The 13,782-nt window shown below is 43.3% G+C and overlaps 1 protein-coding gene across 2 annotated transcripts in view; it reads left to right on the top strand.

Moving 5' to 3' along the window:
- ASZ1 (ankyrin repeat, SAM and basic leucine zipper domain containing 1) overlaps positions 1–13,782 on the top strand; it is a 104,528-nt gene that overhangs the window by 85,001 nt on the left and 5,745 nt on the right. For both annotated transcript variants that reach the window (XM_039508761.1, XM_039508849.1), the window contains exons 8-10: positions 468–543; positions 3,296–3,352; positions 6,749–6,861. In XM_039508761.1, coding sequence (XP_039364695.1) covers positions 468–543; positions 3,296–3,352; positions 6,749–6,861 — 246 coding nt within the window. The remainder of the gene's footprint in view (positions 1–467; positions 544–3,295; positions 3,353–6,748; positions 6,862–13,782) is intronic.

The raw sequence follows: 13,782 nt of genomic DNA, 5'->3' as shown, positions 1-13,782 counted from the left end.
CAAAGGCCACAGGAGCCCAGGGTAGGTGTGCTTACCTTTCTTATTATAAATCTAAAAACAAACAAGCTGTGATGCTTGTCGTGGACATAGCTACCTGACATAAAGGATGGCTGATGATTAGAGGGCAGAGTTAAAGTAGTTTGGTGTACCATAACTGCATTTCCATATTTTCCAGCATTTGAGATGTCTTTGAAATAGTAACCTTAACTTTAAATTTCCTGCCTGCAGCCATTTGATTTTTAAAATTACAATGATTTACTAAAGATTTTTTTTAATTTAAAGTATTCATACCAATTTGCTGTTTTAATTACAGTCTCGTGAAGTGCTTTGCCTGGAAATATACATCACTTTACTGACACACATGCATGTTTGTGTTAGCCTATTAGAGTTTAGACAACTGCTTTATTTATGAAAAATAAATTTGCCACTTTTTTTTCTTTTTGTGACTTGTGCAATAATATGTATAGTTCCTATGCAGCCTTTGGTGACCTAGAAGTGTTTTTGCATGGTCTTGGTCTAGAACACATAACAGAGTTATTAAAGGTAAGATTAATGTAGTGAAATTGCATATTTTAAAAATAGTTTGTAAATTATTAAATGCGCTTCATACTACTATGACCCTTAGATTTTTCATTGTTAGATTGTATACTTTTGTCAAGTCACATTTTAATGCATTTATTTGAAAATAAATGAGAAAATTGTATCCGAAATGCTACATGTAAAATTTGTCTAAGTGATGGTCATAGAGTTTAAGGCCGGAAGGGATCACACCAGATCATCTAGTCTGACCTGCTGTATATCACAGGCCACCAACACCATCCAGCATCCGCACACTAAATACAACAACCAAAATTAGACAAAAGTATTACAACCCACAGTAGACTAGACTATTACTTGCCACAGGCAGAGATTTGGAGGGACCAAGGTGCAATGCCAGAGGGCCCTGTGGTGACAGGGAATTGATTGAGATATAGCCAAATAATCCTGACAAGTGACCCAGACCCCATGCTGAAGAAGAAGGTAAAATACTCAAAGGTCACTACTACTGCCAGTTTAGCCTGGGGGAAAATTCCTTCCTGACCCCATATGTAGCAATCAGTTAGACCAGGGGTGGGCAAACTTTTTGGCCCAAGGGCCACATTGGGGTTGCAAAACAGTATGGAGGGCCAGGTAGGGAAGACTGTGCCCCCTCCCAAACAGCCTGCCCCCCACCCCTTATCCACCCCCTCCCACTTCCTGCCCCCTGACTGCCCCCCTAAGAACCTCCAAACCCATCCAACCCCTCTTCTCCTTGTCCCCAACCGACCCCCCTCCATCCACCCCCCCCACCCCCTTCCAGGACCCCCTGCCCCAGACCGCCCCCTTCCAGGACCCTAGCCCTTATCCATCTTCCCCAGCCCCTTTCGGAATGTGGCCCCGCAAACATGGGCGGAGGACTCAACAGGAGCAGGGGCAGCCGCACAGCCAGAGAGAAGTGGCGGTTTCCCCTTCAAAGGGCCGCTTCTCTCTGACCGGCTGCGTGGCCTCCCAGTGCTCCCCCTGAGTCCTCCGCCTGCGTTCCCTGCGCTCCCGCCATCTGCACCGCCCGCCTGCATATGATTTCAGTACAGCCAGTGTTGAGTTGCCAGAGTGCCCGGCCCTGGGTCCTCCTGTTGTTGGGGGGCCTTTGCCAGAGCACCCTGTGTTCACTTGTAAATCTGCCCCTGCACCACGCCGCCCAGCCCCGGAGCCAGCCAGGATGCTGCGCTGCCAGCACAGCAAGCTGAGGCTGCGGGGGAGGAAGGACAGCCGGGGAGGGGCCGGGGCCAGCTGGGAGCTCGGGCTGGGCAGGATGGCCCCGTAGGCCAGATGTGGTTCGCGGTCCGTAATTTGCCCACCTCTGCCCTATCCACACCCCCGCCCTCTGACCACCACCCCGAACTCCTCTGCCCTCTATCCAACCCCCCCATCCCCTGCCCCCTTACCACACTGCCTGGAGCACCGCTGGCTGGCGGCGCTACAGCCACGCAGCCGCCGCCACCGTGCAGCACAGAGAATGGGTCAGGCCGGGCTCCGCAGCTCGCTGCCCCAGGAGCTCGCAGCCCCGCCGCCCAGAGCATTGCGCCAGCAGCGGAGTGAGCGAGCTGAGGCTGCAGGGGATGGGGGGATAGCAAGGGGGAGGGGCCAAGGGTGCGCCTCCTGGGTCAGGAGCTCGGGGGCCGGGCAGGACAGTCCCGCGGGCCGGATGTGGCCCACGGGCCGTAGTTTGCCCACCCCTGAGTTAGGCTCGAAGCATGTAAGTTAGAACAAGACAGCCAAGTACCTGAGAGAGAGAATGCTCAGTGCCACCTCAGAGCTGAGACCATCCCAGTCCAATATCTCATCTGCAGCCGTGACCATCCATGATACTTCAGAGGAAGACGATTAAATACACACACATACCTGTGCGTGTTCTCTATTGATTGAGGGAGGCAGGGGAAATCCCTTCCTGACACCTGTTGGTGGCTGGCTGAAACCCTGAAGCATGAGCTTTAGGAACTGAAGACAAACTGGAAGTGAGACCTACCTCCCTACATCGCAAGCAATCCCGTCATATAATCCAACTTCTTATTGCCCTTAAATCTAATTAAGTTGTTTGCCTCCTGCTGCTCCCCATGGAAGGCTGTTCCAGAAACTCCTCTGATGATTAGAAACCTTTTTCTAATGTCCAGCCTGAATTTGTTCATGGCCAGTTTACACCCATTTATTCTTGTGCCAACATGGTCCTATAGTTTATACAGCCCTTCACCCTCCCTAGCATTTACCCCAATGTATTTATGAAGCGCAATCATAGCCCTGCTTAGCCTTCCTTTGTGAGACTAAATAAGCCAAAAGGTTGCTCTCTAGTTATGACAGACAGCCTCCCCCCACACACACACGTACACTTTTCCAGATCACTCAAGCACTGGTCCTGCAAAAGCTGCCCGGGCAGATCTCCCCCCAGCCTCCCACCATAGTGGCTGGGGGAAAGCACACCAGGGTCGGGGAACCCCCAGAACAGGGGAGGGAGTGGGCCCTCTGTGGTCCCATTGGCCAGTCAGAGCGAGGGTGTTCCTCTGATTATTACTGTAGTTTTTTAGCAGAATAGCGGTTACAACTTCCTAGGAATTGAGGCTTAGGTATATGCATTAGTTATTTTTTGTATTATGAATACATTTGAGAATTTTTACAGTGCTTCTTTGGTAATTAACCTGTATAGCTACATTTCTAACTTTTTTCTTCGTAGTCTTTCTTCTAAATTTCCATATTTGCTAAGTGAAACTTTTGTTTCATACAGGAAAAAGATATAGCTTTAAGACAGCTTTTGACCATGAGAAAAGATGATTTTATACAGGTCAGTTTAATGTTTTAGAACTCTTTCGAATTTATTTTCACTTCTTTTATATTCCTTTGTTTGTTTGTATGTCTTTACAAACATTTTTAGAGGGAAAAATAAGGGGATCAATAACTTTTTCTCTCAGAAATCTGATGAATTCTTATTTGCTTTCAAGATCTTGGCATCTGAATGTAGACGGCCCTTTGTACGCTATTTTAAAGATCAATCTGTGGGGTATATCACCAGGCAGATCCTAGAGTTTGAGGCCAGTCTAGTGCAATTATTGAGATGTCACCATTCCTTCATTTTAGCTTACATTTTATTAATTAGAATTGCCATATGATGACTAAAAGTTTATCTAAGTAGGGTAATATCTTGTTGATTATTCCTTTGATTATTTGGCTAGCCATAAATCATTGCTGTTTTTTAAAGAATGGTAAAAGTAGTGTGTATGTATGGTGTTAATGCTTTATTTTTTAAGCCAACTAGCTAAATACATAAGCTTATTTGTCTTTTTAAAGTGTGGTTGTTAACTGCTACTCTAGATTTGTAACCGCAGCATGGGATCTGAGTTGGAGTCTAGGTTATTTTCTACTTGTGTTTTGTCACCAGTTATAAAAATAGTGTGGGCCAAATTGTGCCCTCAGTTATACTTGTGGGGCACAGTTATGCTGTCTTCAGTGGGCGTGCAAGAAGTCTAACTTAAAACCCCATTATAAAAAAGAGCCGGTGGAAAAGGCAGGAGTGGAACCAAGGTCTCTTGACTCCCAGGGCTCATCTACATTTTCAGCTACAACTGAGTTGGGGTACTCAGTGTCAACATGATTGTTTCCTGACCCAGTTACAACATACAACACAGTGCCAGTTTGTAGTTTAGGTGGGTCTTCAACTAAGCACGTGTAGTGCTCACATTCCAATAAGCATAATACGTGAAGGCAGTTAAGATGAAGTCTATAAAATAGAATTGTATGTAACCAGGCTAGGGGACAGCCGTCCAGTAACTAGACCAGTGTAGTTTGGTGCCCTGTCATCATGGTTCTACAAGTGTCAGCCATCTTGAATTGTTAATTGATTACAAGGGCTGTGTGGCATATGCCAGGCCAACTGTGTCCCTACCCCTAAGAGGGCAGAGAAGTGATACATTGTCCTGCCTAAGGGAGCAGAATTCTTTTTCACCCACACTGCCCCAAACTCCTTGGTGGTCCATGCAGCCACTGAAAGATCCAGGCAACAGCAAGGGTCTTCCCTAAAGACGAGGCAAAGTGTCTTAACCTTGTGGGGAAAATGGTCTTAACATTTACCAGCCTGCATTTTAGGATCTCAAATTATCAAGCTCTTCTCGCCATATATTATCGCCTTAACTATTCTAAGTTCCTTGACAGGATTCAATTTCAAGCCTTTATTGATGAGGCAGACTAGCAACCAGAGCTTCTTTACAAGCTACAGTTGATGCAGCTGATACAGCATTGAGATCCATGGTGACTGCCACTGTGATGTGGCAGTAATTGTGGTTACTCTCTTTGGGGTTCCCAGGGACGTGCAAAATACGATTGAGGACTTCTCTTTTGTGAGACTGATCTTTTCACCAAAAAGACCAACAAGTCTTTGCACTTGTTGAAAGAGACTAGGGTAGCTCTCTGCTCCTTAGTGTATATACACCTGCCCCAAAAAGAAAATAGCATAAACAGCAATACAAACCAAGGCCCTTACCTCAACCATTTTATCAGCAGTGCCACCTTGCAAACAATAAAAAATGCAGTCCAATTTACCTGGTGTCTTCCACTTCATCCACAGCTACCCAACTTCACTCTTTAACCAAGAGAGATTTTTGACATGATGCCAGAGAAATACAAGTCAATATCAATGCCAACTCCACATGATTCTGAGACCCATTTAGGGGGACACGTAGCAAAATTTTCCCAAAACTGGGCAGCAGTAACAGACAAGTGGATGCTAGATAACATCTATTCTAGCTATACCAGCGAGTTCCTCCCCCATACTTCCTTCCCCATCTCTTTTCACGGACTGCTGTCATGAGGGAATTCTGCAAGGTTGGCTCTGGTCAGTAGGTATTCTGAGCAAACACAGCATGAATACCATAGTTACAATTCCCACTGAAGTGAGTACATCCCTGGTGTGGTGGAGAGACCCTGGATATGTGTGTGTAAGAATTTCCTTTCTATCCCCCACACCCGACAAGACAATAATTATGGACTCCTCCCTGATAGTCTGTGGAGCCACAGACTATCACACAACGCAAGGCATTTAGACACCTTGGGAAGCCAGAATACACACAAATCTTCTAGAACTAAGAGCAGTACGAGAAGCTTGCAAAGCATTACTACCATTCATACAATCCCAGCACATCCTGATAATGTTGGACAATGTAACTACCCTTTTCTATATGAACAAGCAGGGAGGGGGGCACACATAGTCACCCTCCGTATAGAAGCGTTCAATTTATGTCTCTCATAAGTTGATAGCTATTACCCAGATGCATATAGATACTTTATGCCACCTGGAATTCTTTTATAAAATTCTTTTATTATTTTCCAAATATCCAGAGGTATTTAGGTCATACATGGACCACATGGAAATTCCAAATGATTAGCATGTGGTCTATAAAAGAATAGTAGACTCTTACAAATTTGGGTATGCTTTTTGGTGTCGTTATGTTAATTTGTATTTTTTTTTCTTGGGGAGCAAGACTATGGTAAACATATAGGTTGCTGTTTACAGTTGTACTCTAAGCAGTCTCGTGGTCTTTGTCATTTTTAATGTACTTTTAGTTAACAAGATAAACTGGTTTGGGTTAGGTGAGTAGCTGGATTAGACCTCTCAGGAATACCTAGGTTCTGCAGGAAATGGTGCTGATGATTCATTAGGTGACTTTCTTCCTGTTGAGTTAATACTGAACCAGTATGATGATATGGAGCGTTTTACTGCTGGAGGTGCCTCAGATGACACCTAAAACAGAGGCCCTAGTTATTTGTGATTATTGAAAATCCTATGGCAGTTTTTAGAAATATCCCATTTTGGCCAAGTGCCAATGTGAGTAATTACATTCTGTCTACCTGTGTTTCCTGTGCAATTTCAATTAGGCATTCATCACTTCCAGTCTAATTATATAGCGGTGCTGTGCGTTATTAAACAGTTGCCATGTTTCACCTTCAGTAGTTTGGCTATATTGTAGACTTAGTTGAAGTGACCCTCAGTGTGCTTTTTTGGTAAATTTTTAAGTCTGTAAAGTGTTTGGGACCCTCCATGATGAAAGGTTCTGTGCTGCTGTATGTATAAATAATTATATTTTGTGTACTTCTAAAATTTAAAAAACTAGCTTTTTAGCTTTTTTTAATTCTATTGTCTGTTTTAAACATTACACAATTATGTATTTAAAATAACTTTTTAATTTAGATTGGGATTACAAATACCAGAGACCAACAGAAAATCCTAGATGCTGTTAAAGAGCTGCAGGTGGAAGAAGTAAAATTTGGAGAGTTGCCTGAAGTGATGAACTTAGAATTCAGGTAAAATGTCATCTTTCAGTTACATAAATATATATTGAAAATATGGTTGCAGTGCTTACTATAGCATAAAGATGTAATTCTTTGAAACAGAGTATCATGTTACATGTGCTAGTAGCAGGATTGAGCCTTAAATTATGAAAGATGGTGGCAAACACTGAGGAACACCAGTATTACAATAATTCAGATAATGTAGTTGCCCATTATAGGGATCTGTGTTACTTGAGGGCTAAGTTGCTGTTACTTTCTGTGATGATGTTGCCATCACTTTGATTGAATATGTGAGATCCTCCACATCTATCGGGATGCAGTATGTTTTTTTCTCTCTTCCTCTGTCTTGTGTGCGGGAAGGCTTTCCCAGTTGTTCTCCTGCTTCACAGGAAACAGCTACAGCTGGCATCTCTGACTGAGATGTCAGTTTTCTTCCAGCCTCAGTGAGCTCCAGAATAAAATGGAGCAGGGGAAAACAAAAAAAAAAAAAGACTGAAGAAAAATTCTTTTTCCCTGTTCCATTTTATTCTAAATATATTTTTCTTCTGTATTTATCTAATCTGTACCTATATATAGCTAGAATAGGAGCTGGAAAAAAACCCTACTATAATATTGTTGTCCTCCATTCCACTCCACAGCATTCATCAGCATAGCCGCTCTGCACTTCCTGCTTCTCCCCCCCACCTCAGTCCTGTGCAGAACTATCACAGCCAGGGCTGTGAGCCAGGTCAGAAACGTGTCTGAACAGCCTCACTCTAATTCAGCAGTACCTCAAGGACAAGTACAATGGTTCCCAAATCCACCTCCAAAGGTCAAGAACACTTGCACTTTTGGTCTGTTAGGAACATCACAAAAACAATAGTTGTAATTGCAGTGGCCCTCAGGAAGGGAAGTGGTCTGCATAATTCTCTACCTGAATGGCAGACTGGTTTGGGCCAAACTATTCCGCAGAGACTTGGGAGACATAAAGACTCTGACGATATACAGTGAACTTGGCATGTGTCAAATCAGTAAAACAGCTCTTTGTCTCTAAGATTCTATGCCATCTCAGAGCAGTAATAAAACAGGATAGAAAACAAGTCATTTTTCCCCTGAGGGAGCCCTTAAGATGGAGGCAAGCTGTGGTGTGAATATATCCTTCGCTAGCCTGCCAAGGACTAAGTTTTCCCTGTGGACCCTGCTGATGCTCATTAACAGTTTGTTACCGTGCTCTGATCAAGTCCTCTTTGAAAAATAACTAATCAAAGTGCATTCTTCTTCCTGTCAGAGGTAGTGCTCGCCAAGCCAATTGACAGCAGCCTCCTCAGCTAAGTGTAGAGTCCTCAGACCACCATCAAATCTGGTCAGAGGGCTGTCATCAGTGATGGGTCATCATTGTCTGTCCTTGGCCACAGCTGCATGTGGGATCTTCTCATTGACTGCAGGTATGAAGGCTGGCTGCACGTTGACCCTGGCCCATACAAAATCAGTTCAGAAAGACCCATGAGCGGCGTGGCAAATCAAGCCAGGTACACACGTGGTCAGGTCATTTATAAGAGACTGGTTTCTGACATCAGCTGCAGACCATTTTTCATGCTGCATCAATATCACAGAGAAATCTGGGCAGGGCTAATGTCTAAATAGCCATATCTTTAGAAGTTGCTCTTCATTGACCACTCACATGAAGAACTGTACCAACCATGGGTGAACACAAGTCCTGAGGTGCATCAGGAACTCTAGTAATACGTTGTCATAGCCAGCAACAGTGCCACTCCTAATATCACTCAGAATTTTGTCTAGCTTGGTGGCTGTGAACAGCTCTCTATATTGCTAAGTGGCATCTCTCAGATGGAACCTCTTCCATTCATCATGAATTTGTCTGACATTTGGGGTCTTTGACACATACAGCAGATGGCAGACAGCTTGGTTTGGCATAACAGGTGGGTGGCTTAGGGGTGGTGGTTGCTGAGCTGTTCTGAGACAATGAATCAAGTTCCAGCATTTCTGATTTGAGCGAGAATTCTAGATTCTGAGTCATCACTTCCCATCATGCCTGTCTAGTCATCCAGTGACTCAATTATCTGGTCAGCAATATATGGATCATCAGAGGATTCATGCCAGGGCCGCCCAGAGGATTCAGGGGGCCTGGGGTCTTCGGTGGCAGGGGGCCCCCGCTTCGGCGGTAATTCGGCAGCAGAGGGTCCTTCCGCTCCAGGACCGGCTGCCGAAGTGCGCCGAAGACCCGGCACTTCGGCGGCGGGTCCCGGGGCGGAAGAACCCCTTACTGCCGAATTACCACCAAAGACCCGGAGCAGAAGCAACTCCGGGGGCCTGGGCCCTGTGAGAGTTTTCCGGGGTCCCTGGAGCGAGTGAAGGACCCCGCTCCAGGGGCTCCGAAAAACTCTCATGGGGGCCCCTCCTCTGGGCGGCCCTGATTCATACTGACTGAGCAGTTTAGCACATTCAGCCTTCAGGCACGGAATGTAGACTAGATGGCAGGTGCGCAGTATGGATGCACATGCAGCTTCGAAGATGGCTCCTCAACACTCACTGAAAGCTTCATTGACCGGGATGATGCATGATGGTATGGAGACAAAAAAATTTTCTAGAGCATCTGAATGTAATGTTAAATGGACCAGTGTTCTCATCACGCATCCTGTGTGTATCTGGTTCATATCGGGGAAATTGATGATCCAATCAGCACACCGCATTCAAAGTCCTTTCTAGGGCTGAATCTGAGTCACTTGTAAGACAACATTCCTGATGCAATTCCATCCCCCAACATTGGAGCCATCAGGCTAGTCCTGAGAATACTGCAGCTCAACACTGAGGGATTCTGGACAGACAAATGCAACATTTTCTGCAATCAGAGCACATTAATGAACTGTTGATGTGTGTCAGCGTGGGCCACACAGACAGTATGTATATTTCTGTACTAAATGCCACAGAAGACTGACTCTTCTTCAAGCATATACAGAAGAAAAGCTCAAAAGCTTCTCTTTCTCACCAAGAGAAGTTGGTCCAATAAAAGATATCACCTCACCCACCTTCTCTCTCAAATACCCTGAGGCCAGCATAACTACAACAACACTACATACAATCTTCTTCAAAGGTTAATTTAAGGAGCATGAGTTTAAGAGAATTTAGTTCAATTAGGCTTCATGCATTTTATTCTAAAAGCAAATAGTGCTGCCAAAGAGATGCTGTATTTTTTAAAATAAATGTATTTGGGCAGATTATCCTTAAAATATAAATTATGAAGAATTGAGTGGAAAATAAAAAAAAAGAACAGTATACTGGCTGTCTAGAAAAGGAGTCTAAAATATAGATAACCTGTTCCCCACTACAGATTTTTAATTAAATAACATGCTATATACGTGAAATGCACAAAATGTATGTTATTAGATCAACGGTTGTATCCATAAACCTTATTGTAGCTTTCTGTGTTTTCATGAGTTAAAAGAAATAATAAAGCTTAATGTAGCTTTCCATGTGTTCATGAATTACAAGAAACAAAGCACTAATTCAGAGCCGTGAGGTATACAAAATATGACACAAATTCAATTATTAGAAGTGTTACACTTTTTAAATAAAACTGTTAGACACATGTATTCTAGGAATCTGACCTTGTGGTTAAATCACAGGCTATGTTTACATGCTGTTATATAAAGATTTTGCTTCCCATTTGTTCAAAGTCATTCTAAAAGGAGGAATATTAGTCATTAAGTCATAGAAAAACTAACATAGTAGAAAATGTTGAACTGATTGATTATAAACTCCCACAGGGTCTCTTGCACTGTTTAGCAACTCATATTTTAACTTTTTTCTTTTGCATTCTAAAGCAATAGGATACCTTTATTTTTCTGAAAATCTGAACTCCTGTTGGAGGTGCAAGGGAAAGTGTCAGAGCAACAGCTATCTCTCTGTATGCAACATGACTTAATTTAATTGTTAAGGGTTTTTCCACTAGGTGCTGAAGGTAAGTCTAATAACCATTCCTAATATTTGAATAATTTTAACAGATACGGTAATGGTAAGTGTTCTACTTGGTTTTATGCCTTTGTCATATTTTGTTTTAGGAATGATTCTCAACAAAATAACAAAAATAATTAGTATTCATTTGTGGCAAAGCACAAAAGATGTCATCATTGATTCTAGCCATTGATAAAGTTTATCTTCTGGATGGAAAGAAGTCCCTTTGATAGACTTGCTTGACAGGTGCTCAACATGTATGAGAAACTTTCAAACTGCCCTCTAGTTAGGATCATTTTATTTCGTCCAAAATTTTTATCCAAAATAAATGTTTACTTAAAATTAATGGGTTATTTTTCTCTAGAAAGCCATTCCAGAAGGATTAAAAGTCATAGCAATTTACCAAATAAAACTAGATAATAGTTTTTGTTTTGCTCCCATTCCTTCCATCCTTCTCCCACCTTCATCAAAAAGTAAACAAAAGTCTCATCTTTTTTAAATATATTTTTAACAGAGATGCTGAAAGCACCACCTTTCTATATTAAGCATTACAGAAGTCTTACAACACTACACTGTATTGCGTACCACGAACCACACTCTGACCAGTACAGGGAACTCACTGCAATAGTGTGACCACGGTCAAATGGGTTCATGCGAAAAAATTAATTCTGTGAAATACCAGACAACAGAATATAAATATAGACCTAATATTTACAAAAATATAATTTTCAGAATGAACAGAATACTTTACACTTAGGAAGACTTCACTGTAATTTCTGTGTTTCTACTGGAACTTGGAACACACATGCTTGAAGTGGACCAGTACAGTGTTTCAGTATTTTTCTCAGACCAGAGTTCCTTCCATACTGTTTCCATGCTATATGATTTAATGGTGAAATGTGCGAATGTTGCACTGTGCCTTGGCTTAGGACTCAGCTTCCAGCAACCCAGGCGAGAGGGGGGTATTGGAAATATGAATATGGTAAGGTTTGAAATACCATCCATCATCATTTTTAGCCTTTAACATTATTTTAGATGAAGTAGCTGTGTGTCTTATAGTGCATTAGATGGTATTGATTTCCTCAGATGTAGTATGGAAATCACAGAACCCTGACTTACTCTACAGTCATTCTACAGTAGCATAACATGTAGGGATAAGTATGTACCAGCCTTGGATATTAATATAATATTAGCAAACTAGTTAAGAAAAGATTACCTATAGCCCTTTTGCAGTTCCTTGTCCTTTCACCAGCAGAAGTAGTCCCGCAATGTGCCCTATAAATTTTTTGCCACTTCATATAATTTGTTAGCTAGGCTAAGTAGATCTTTTAGAGAAAAGGTTTTGTTCAGATCCCGAGAGGTTCCTGTGATAAAGAAATGGCAGCATTAGATCATCTTACACCTCCATGTTTGGCCCGTATGGCATTCCCTGCAAGAGGCAGAAGTGAGCAGCGGTTGTTCTACTATAGTTCCTAAAAAGATCCAAGCTTTCTGATCTACATCTGAGGCTCCTTGGTTTTGTTGTATGCTGAAAGCGGGATGAAAGAAAACAAGTCAGATGGGGACAGAGTAAGGGGCTGGGGGTTTTAAGAAGAAAAAATGATGTGAGCATTCAGATCAGTGTTCTTGGAGACCTTAATGCAACCACCCTTCAGTACCATCTTCTCACTTGTATTTGAACAGTAAGTGAAAGTTTCCTTCAGATTGGAGAGCCTCAGGTCTTTCCCAAGGTCACTTACAGAAATTCAGTACAGAAGGTGTGCCAAATCCAGGGCTAGAGCAGCACTGTTGGATACCCCCTACTCCTCTATCCACCACATTTTAGATTGGATACCTCACTTTACCCTGTGTTCAGCTTCTTAATGCTGGTCAGAATCCCCATAGAACCATAGAAAATTAGGGTTGGAAGAGACCTCAGGAGGTCATCTAGTCCAATCCTCTGCTCAAAGCAGGACCAACCCCAACTAAATCATCCCAGCCAAGGCTTTGTCAAGCTGGGCCTTAAACACCTCTTAAGGGTGGAGATTCCACCACCTCCCTAGGTAACCCATTCCAGTGCTTCACCACCCCCCTAGTGAAAATGTTTCCTAATATCCAATCTAAACCTCCCACACTGCAACTTGAGACCATTGTTCCTTGTTCTGTCATCTGCCACCACTGACAACAGCCTAGCTCAATCCTCTTTGGAACCCCCTTCAGGTAGTTGAAGGCTGCTATCAAATCCCCCCTCATGCTTCTCTTCTGCAGACTAAATAACCCCAGTTCCTTCAGCCTCTCCTCATAAATCGTGTGCCCCAGCCCTCTAATCATTTTTCTTGCCCTCCACTGGACTCTCCAATTTGTCCACATCCCTTCTGTAGTGGGGGGCCCAAAACTGGATGCAGTACTCCAGATGTGGCTTCACCGGTGCCGAACAGAGGGGAATAATCACTTCCCTCCATCTGCTGGCAATGCTCCTACTAATGCAACTGAATATGCTGTTAGCCTTCTTGGCAACAAGGGCACACTGTTGACTCATAGCCAGTTTCTCATCCACTGTAATCTCTAGGTCCTTTTCTGCAGAACTGCTGCTTAGCCAGTTGCTCCCCTGCCTGTAGCAGTGCATGGGATCTTCCGTCCTAAGTGCAGGACTCTGCACTTGTCCTTGTTGAACCTCATCAGATTTCTTTTGGCCCAATCCTCCAATTTGTCTAGTCACTCTGGACCCTATCCTCCCCACTTAGTGTCATCTGTGAACTTGCTGAGGGTGCAATCCATCCCAGCATCCAGATCATTAATGAAGATGTTGAACAAAACCAACCTCTGGGGCACTCCGCTTGATACCGCTGCCAACTAGACATCAAGCTGTTGATCACTACCTGTTGATCCAGACGATCTAGCCAGCTTTCTATCCACCTTATAGTCCATTCATCCAATCCATACTTCTTTAACTTGCTGGCAAGAATACTGTGGGAGACCATATCAAAAGCTCTGCTAAAATCA

The sequence above is a fragment of the Mauremys reevesii genome, linkage group 1 (assembly GCF_016161935.1).
Source record: "Mauremys reevesii isolate NIE-2019 linkage group 1, ASM1616193v1, whole genome shotgun sequence".
Classification (NCBI taxonomy): Eukaryota; Metazoa; Chordata; order Testudines; family Geoemydidae; genus Mauremys; species Mauremys reevesii.
The sequence above is the reverse complement of the archived record's forward strand: the minus strand, read 5'-3'. Positions and strand labels throughout refer to the sequence as shown.